The sequence below is a fragment of the Mizuhopecten yessoensis genome, unplaced genomic scaffold (genome assembly GCF_002113885.1).
Source record: "Mizuhopecten yessoensis strain PY_sf001 unplaced genomic scaffold, ASM211388v2 scaffold11019, whole genome shotgun sequence".
NCBI classification, from domain to species: Eukaryota; Metazoa; Mollusca; class Bivalvia; order Pectinida; family Pectinidae; genus Mizuhopecten; species Mizuhopecten yessoensis.
In genome coordinates, this window is record NW_018408838.1 from 136,807 (window position 1) to 145,431 (window position 8,625).

The following is an 8,625-nucleotide window of genomic DNA, read 5'->3' on the forward strand; positions in this document are numbered from 1 at the left end:
AGGGAATTAATAGGAAAGCATGTCGCAAATATAACGTTACCGTTGACCGACACCTCGAATACGGGGAGATCTGCGCGCTGACACGGTCACCTGGCATGGACAGAACAGGTATTGGAATATAACGATGTTGTTTTCACAATAATAAGTTTCAGAAAGATTCAATCTTATATACGAATAAACCCTATACTATTTTTTGTTATGAAATACACTTTTCCAAGTAGTTTTCTGATCGTCTGCAAATCCGACTGAATCGGTCATCGATATCGGGGAAATGTGTACTGTACGCTTAAAGGCAGTCACTCCGACGAGGACCGCCAACAGCCACTTCGCAAGACATGAAGAACACCAAACAATTGTGATATCAGCAATTCTCCCTCGAAAAGAAAAGATCGGAATGTATTTTGCTGCTCTGAACCCGTTGATATTTAATTTTCAAACTCAAACTTTTATCATTATCGGTTCAATTCGCATGGATGTCATTTGTAAATTCCTGCCGGTTATTAGTATCACGCAACTTCGACTCTTTGCGACCTACACAAACTTGCTAACTTCGCCACTTTACCCGTGTCGTTTTGACACATTCCTACGGACAAGATTGAAGAGTTCAGCAACATTTTACCCAAGAACGACATTTTAACCACAGAGTAATAAATCCGATGCAATTCTTCGTTATGTTTCCCGATACGTGGTATTTATCAATTCACAACGTAACGTCCTGAAAAGTTGAGCCTACTTTACTCGAGTTTATTTATCCGATTCTATAGTATTAATTGACTTAAACTTGCAACTTTTCGTAATTGTTAAATTGACAATGCAATCAGGGATTATTCAACGAAGTTTAGCAGTTGTATTGCTGTTAGCATATATCAAAACATTTCCGAAAATCCTCGAAAAATTTACGAGAAATGGTCGCGACCAAGGACTGGTTTTGGATTGTTCTTGAGTATCGTGTACACCCCTTTCTTAACACTTCATTTTCCCCTGAAAAAAAGTGCGCACTATTCGCAGATATTAACGGTAGTCGTTGGTCAGACATGAAATATCTAAATCAGTCAATAGCAATTTATAATACGACAGTTTGCCCCTTCGGGAACCTCAAAGGTGCCTGATTCATACTCGGAACATATTCAGGTTATATGTAATTCCCGTGGGGAATTTAAAACGCCTTTAGGTTTTATGATATTGTTATGCCGGATGGCTGGCTGTGTTCTTCAATAACAACACAAAGATCGTCCGAGTTTTCAGTGCAACCTTTTAATGGCGGTAAAACTCAACGAACCCCGGATAACGTGCTTCCGCGTCTAACATCAAATCCGGGGACCGGACCCCGATTTCCGGAAGAGGTAAATCCGCATTACACCACCCCCTTCCAGGCTCCTTTAGCTCCTGCTAAAGGTCAAGCTTGGTAGGCTGCTTATATGCCCGGCCGTAACGCGAGGACCGGGATGGTTCATCTGAGATGGTTCGCTGTGAACACATCCCAGTTGGCACAGGTGTCTTTGGCTCTTCCTCTGGTAAACTGGCTTTCAGCGATTGTTGGCTGTTCTGCGACTCGTGGTGGTTTTCCTCTGTCCCGAACTTCTTATCCATGGTTGGAAGATGGTCTTCCTCAGCAATCGTTGGGAGAGAGGAGGTACCAAGATCATGCTTTATCTTGGTAACCCAGGCCGGGATGACCTCAGACAAATATTGTTTTAGCCGGTCATGGTGAAGAACTGAAGCCTTCTTGCGGCCACGGACCTCATACACGACCGGACCAAATTTCTTGGTGATCACAAAAGGACCATTCCAAACAGATTGGAGTTTCGGAGATTGTCCAACAGATCGTGATTGGTTCTTCACGTATACAAGATCCCCGACGTGGTACTCTCTTCCCCTAGCCCGTAGATCATATACTTTTTTCTGATGTACCTTTGAAGCCCTCAATGTTTTCCTAGCTAATTCCTCTGTAATGTGCATACCCTCTAACATCCGGTCGAGGTAGGTGGGTGCGTCATCAGAGGAACGCGAAATATCCGGATCCATGTAGATCAGCTCGGGAGGAGAATGGACCTCCCTACCCAGCATCAACAGGTTTGGTGTAAATCCTGTCGCAGGGTGTGGCGTACTTCGATAAGCAGACAGAAGAAGGGGAATGTTCTCATCCCAATGCGCCTGGCCATGATCTAGATAACACCTGATCATCTGCAACAGCGTGCGGTTAAACCGCTCAACCTGACCATTAGATGAAGGGTGATAGGGCGTAGTCCTGGTTTGTGCGATTCCGAGTAACCGGCATACTTCCTTGAACAGGGCGCTTTGGAAGTTTCGTCCTTGATCCGTGTGGATCTCCAGGGGTACGCCAAATCTAGAGATGAACTCCAGGACCAGTTTTTTTGCTGTCGTGTTACTGTCCTGTTGTGTGATTGGGTAAGCCTCGACCCACTTCGTGAACTGGTCGATGATGACAAGTATGTATTTGTTCCCAGCATCACTAATAGGAAAAGGCCCCACGACATCCAATTGTATCCTGTCCATTGGCGCTCCGCAGATGTAGGTCTGAAGAGGTGCTCTCATAGTTCTACTACTCTTCTTTTCAGCGGCACATACATGACATTTCCGAACAAATATGCTCACATCCATCGACATGTTGTGCCAGTGAAAGTCTTTCTTCACTCGTTCCAGAGTTCTCTTCTCCCCTTGATGACCGGAGTAAACAGCTTCATGACATGCCTGCATGATCTCTTTTCTCATCTGGAATGGAACCAGGAGTCGCAGTGACTCCTGTCCATTTGCCTCCCACTGGTAGTAGAGAACATCGTGTATCAGTTTGAACTGCTGAAGGGTTAGTAGATACTTCCGCAGAGCAGGACTTCTTGCTTGCGCCTCACCCAGAGGAACTGTCTCGCTGTTGGCCACACATGAATACAGTTGTTTTAGATCCTCATCTTGCATCTGTTCTTCGTGAAGTTCCATCGGACTTTTGGTCTGTAGCCAGTTACATTGAGGAATATCGTCCTTCGTATTAGAGTCCTCTCCGGTCTCAGAGTGTTTTTCGACAGCAGTTACCTCCGCCGAACGAACAGCTATAGGCACAATATCGTCAACATCCTCCTCGAATCTTTCCCACGCAGTCTGTAGTTTTGCACAGTACATACATCCTCCACAGGGTAGAGTTTCAACGGTGGCACCCGCGAAGTAGCAAGGGCACGAATCGTGATCCGGAATCCGTGACATGGCATCAGCGTTCACATGCAGCTTCCCAGCACGGTGTTCGATGTCAAAAGAGTATTGACTGACCTCCTCTAGCCATCTCGCCAGCTGTCCCTGTGGTGACTTGAATCGGAAAAGCCATGACAAACTGCTATGGTCTGTGCGTAATAAGAACCTCCGGCCAAGAAGATAATGTTTGAAATGCTGGCAGAAAGCAACAACTGCAAGAAGTTCGCGTCGTGTCACACAATATTTCTCCTGTGCAGGGGTCAGTCTTCTACTTGCATATGCAACAACTTTCTCCTCCCCATCTTGGACTTGCGAAAGAACGGCGCCTATACTCCTGTTAGAAGCATCCGTATCTATGACAAATTTGCAATTCTCCAACGGGTATGACAATATCGGAGCAGTGGTAATTGCCTTCTTCAGGGCCTCGAATGCCTCACACTGACGGTCTTCCCATACAAATTTTACCTCCTTCCGTGTGAGGTCATGCAGTGGCAGAGCGATCTCTGCATAATTTTGAACGAACCGTCTGTAGTAGTTGGTAAGTCCTAGAAAAGACTGAAGCTCCCTACAGTTGCTTGGCACAGGCCAATTCAGGACGTCATCTACCAACTTTGGATTGGTGGAGATTCCATCACCGTTAATAATGTGTCCCAGGAAGAGGACTTCCTCACGAAACAAACGGCACTTCTTGGCTTTCAGCTTCAGACCGTGTTCACGTATCCGGGAGAAAACCTGACGCAGATGTTGCATATGTTCTTCAAAAGACCTGGATGCCACTATCACATCGTCCAGATAAATAAGAAGTATGACCCACTGAAACCCTCTAAGTACGAGCTCCATTGCACGCTGGAAAGTTGAGGGAGAGTTGGATAAGCCAAAAGGCATTCTGGTGTACTCAAAGAGCCCCTGTTTGGTGACAAAGGCGGTCTTTGATCTGTCCATCTCATCAACTTCAATTTGGTGGTAGCCACTCATTAAGTCTACGGTGGAAAATAGAGTCGCACCACTAAGCGTATCAAGGCACTCTTCAATTTTTGGAAGTGGGTAAGCATCTTTTACACTGACCTCATTCACCTTTCGATAGTCTATGCACCAACGCACACCACCATCTTTCTTGCGAACAAGTACTACCGGTGATGCCCATTCAGAACTAGATGGAATGACAACACCAGTGTCAAGAAGTTTTTGTAGATGGGCGTCCTCCTCAGCTTGAAAACCCAATGGTGTCCTTCTTGCGGGTTGACGTATAGGTTTGTTTTCACCTGTGTCAATCTTATGTCTGACTCCGCTGAATCTGCCTAGGTCGTAGTCATCCTTAGCAAATATATCAGGAAAGTCATTCAGCAGCATACAGAGATCCTCTTTTTGATTTGATGACAGTCCTTTTGAGGACTCTTCAAAAATATCCTGTACATGCAACGGAACCTCTCCGTTTGTCCCAGGGGCCTCTTGTAAATGTTCTGGCTCGACACTGGTGTTTACGGAAGGCTCCCTGCTCATATTTGGGTCCCAAGCTAGGTCAGCTTCCTCAACTTTTCCTAGAAATGTGCCATTTGTGAGTTTAATCTCGCTATCCTTCAGGTTGAGAACTCTCACAGGAATAGTTTGATTCATAGAGACAAGACATGACCCAACTCGCATTCCGCTTTGATGATTGAATGCCTCCAGTATTGCTTGAGAAGTGTCTGATGGTGTCTCCAATCTTCCGATGATTATTTTCTCACTTCCTGGTGGCACCACAACATCTGCATGTACTCTAACTATACTCCTGGCAATAGCAGTCCCAGATCTGTTCAACTGAGAGTGTCCTGGGATTACTTTTCCGTTGACTTCCAGGTTCTTTTCTCCAGTATGGATAATGGCCTGTACAGATTGGAGTAGATCAATGCCCACCAGTATGTTGTCTCTGATAGGAGCTATCACAACTGGTAATTCCCTCACCTCTTCCCCAATTTGGAGAGTCGCAGTGACTACACCTAATCCTGTCATCTCTGCACCATCCTCAGCTGTCATTAGACGAATTTCTTTCTTTGGCTTAGCATACAGCAAATTTATTTCATTTGCCCATTTCTCAGAGATGACTGTGGCGTCGGCCCCAGTATCAATAACCGCTTCAGTTGTTGTTCCATTGACCGTTACTGGGACGATAATGCTTTTCTCTGTCCTATTGGTCCGGGTGATCTTAACATCATGCTGTGGTGAGCGAGAACGGGGACTGTTCGGTGGTGTGGGCGATCTTGATCTCCTAGAGCTGCAATCTCTTTGGAAGTGTCCCTTACCACCACATCTGTAACATTCCTTTCCTTCCTTGCTAAACCCACTTTGGCGTTCGTTCCCTAACTGGTCGAATCTTGCGCGACACTCTAGCGAGCTATTCCGAACAAGATCCTCAAGCTGTTTCATCCGAACATCTAATTTACTGAGGTTGTCCGACTCTAAGGCAGTGTTTGGCAGTTGAACACGCTGTGTATTCAACGCTTCTTCGTCATCGGAGACATTTTTTACACCAGCCCCATCAGCCCATGAAACGCGCCGAGCCTTGTCTCGTATCTCTTTCTCCCTACCGATGGTGGCTTTGAAGTTATGTTCTTGTGAAGTAACCATTTCAATAGCCTCATTGATAGTTTTTGGTTTCTTGTTCAACACATCATAAGATACCTTGGGGTTCTTGTACCCCTTGAGGAATGCCTCTGCAGCCAATTGATCTTGCAAGTCGAGATCTACATTAGGATAAGCAAGGGTAACTAGGCGCCAAACCTCTTCCCCAAATTCGTCATTACTTAGGCTGCGTTGCCTTACTTCGTGTAATTTTGATCTCGCTGTTGTGGGTGGGTCTCTTCGTCCGAACCGCTTGATCAGACTATCCTTTAGATTCCTGTAATCTCTTCTCATCTCCCTTGGTAAGGAGCAGATGTACCACATGGCCCTTCCTTTTAGACATTCGTAGAGTCTGTCCACTTTCTCATTGTCTGTCCAGTTATAACGCTCTGCTAACCGTTCAAAGGGAACAATAAAAACCTCTATATCCTCCTTTCCCTCAAACACTGGAAGTTTTGTTTGAGGACCCTTTCCTTGATGTCTGTTCAGCATACGTCCCATATCCTGTCTTTCCAATGAGGGGGTACTGGATAGTGCAGAGTTCTGTCCATTTAAGTTTGGACTTGAATATGAGCGTTCTCTATCCTGGATCACCCGGAGTTCTTCGTCAAAACCACCAAACGATCCTCTGTCTGTCGACCTTCCAAATTCCTGTTGTGGACCCATAGATGAAAATGTACTCTGTGCAAGCGGTGCTTGATGTCCTATGGCATTTTGAATATCATGACGTGTCTCTTGCATGAAGGACTTCATCATTTCACTTTGTGCCTCGAAGCTTCGTTTCTTTTCGTCTTCAAACTCCACCATAGTTTGCCGAAACATCTTCATTTGTGTATCACGCTGCTCATCAAAACTTTTCATTACGAATTGAAGCATATCATATGCCGCAGCTGACGCAGTGTCAACTGAAGACTCTCCTTCCCCTGGTGTGACTTCTTGTTCTTTATCACACATTTTGTTCAAATGCTAACTGTAACAGTTCCTGTTGGTCGACGTGGACTTCCAAAATGTCCTGGTCCACAAAACAAGTTTTCACAATATTTAATTCAAGTCGCCTAAACCACTTCCTCGCCAAGAGTTCCCCAGGGTGGAGACCGTCCTCCAATAATTCTATGAAATATCGCTCTTTTCCCTTTTTTCGACAATCACGAAGATCAGCATTGAATTTAAGTGTTGTGGTACCAAGTTCTGTGTTGAGAAGTTCAATTTGAGAGTTCAAGAAGTGTACCTGGCTGGCAACTTCAGCATCTGTTTCTAGAAACTTGCTCGGATTATGGTGACCTTGGATATCATTGTAAAGGCTAACCGAATAAACAGGTACTCCAATAAATTGAATTTTGCACCCCTGTTTTATTGTGTAGTCCCTCGCTCTTTTGTAGCAGTTGATAATTTTGTGTATAGTGTTAACACAGGTACCAGAAATGTTTATATAACAGCCTTGCTTTGAGGTTATGTCGCATGTACCAGCCCAGAAATAAACATAAACAGGTTTACCAAATTTCTGCTTGAGGATGGGAATTTGTTCTTTTAGTAGGGATACTAGGGTTGATGAGTTTGCACCACCTTTACATGAGAACTGTATCGGAAGTTTTGGATTACTGCCCCTGTGTACCACTGCAAGGCGCTTTCCTTTGCTGTCGGATACTAGCAGGGGGGTCAAATCAGCCTCGTGAGGTGGTATTGTCACGTTGTGTGATTTAAGGTAGTCTACGAGATCCTTCTCCGACCTCTGAAAGATAATGTTTGACCGTTCGCAGTGAACGATTCGTTTGGAAGCAATTCCAGTGTTCGCAGTGAACACCAATACGAAAATACATGTAAAACGAAAGTACAAGAACAAAGGCTAAATATAGGCACACAAAACAGTAAATTACCCAAACCAAGTAAATTAGTTATTGTGCTCTTACTTTGTGAAAGTAATAAATGAGTTATAGTAATCAAATTACAAAATAATCATTTAAATGACGAGTAACAACCCACAAACACAAAATGCAGCGCGATTACCTGTAGCAGACCTCTGTCCACTTTGAGGTACGAATTGCAATACATTACACAAAAAGAAACGGGTTTTGGACTCCCTGCAGGGCGTATAAGCAAAATCCCACTTCTGACACCACTTGTTATGCCGGATGGCTGGCTGTGTTCTTCAATAACAACACAAAGATCGTCCGAGTTTTCAGTGCAACCTTTAAATGGCGGTAAAACTCAACGAACCCCGGATAACGTGCTTCCGCGTCTAACATCAAATCCGGGGACCGGACCCCGATTTCCGGAAGAGGTAAATCCGCATTACACCATTCCTGTTTAAAAAGGAAACCGATATCCGAGTTATCAAAGACCTTGTAATTAGCGCCTGGTATATTCCGACAGAAGCAAGATACACAACAGCCCTCCTTACAGAGGTCAAAATCTGGGACTGAAACCAAAATTAATAGTCCCCACTGGGGTTCCCCCAGGGGTGACTAAAAATGTGAATTAGAAACATTAATCCAACGGGACTCACCAGACTTAATTTGTATAACTGAAGTCTTTCCCAAGAACCCACTATTCGAAAATACTCCTGAACAATACAACATGGTTGGGGAAGAAGAGGTGTTGCTATGTATAGTACTTAATCTATGGACATTGAGATACATCAACAATTTCAAGACTCAGTCTGGTGTGAACTAAACCTGACAAACAGAAACAAATTAATTATTGGATTTATATATCGTAGCCCCAACAGTAATACAGATAACAACGAAAATCTCGCCAAACTACTCGGAGAAATCATCAATTTAAAACCAACTCACTTTCTAATTGTGGGGGATTTTAACCATAAAGATA

General features: G+C 44.4%; 1 protein-coding gene across 1 annotated transcript; it reads right to left on the bottom strand.

The window, feature by feature from the left end:
- Positions 1-1,288: 1,288 nt before the first annotated feature.
- LOC110464680 lies at positions 1,289-7,973 on the bottom strand. The gene is made up of 2 exons (XM_021520018.1): positions 7,804-7,973; positions 1,289-7,528 (listed from the first exon to the last, which is right to left on the bottom strand). Exon 2 carries the CDS (start codon positions 6,751-6,753, stop codon positions 1,390-1,392), a length of 5,364 nt encoding a protein of 1,787 aa, XP_021375693.1. The 5' UTR covers positions 6,754-7,528; positions 7,804-7,973; the 3' UTR covers positions 1,289-1,389.
- Between the last annotated feature and the right edge of the window lie 652 nt (positions 7,974-8,625).

Coding starts and splice junctions, on each gene's coding strand:
- LOC110464680 (XM_021520018.1), bottom strand. CDS start 6,753: ATGTGTGATAAAGAACAAGAAGTCACACCAGGGGAAGGAGAGTCTTCA.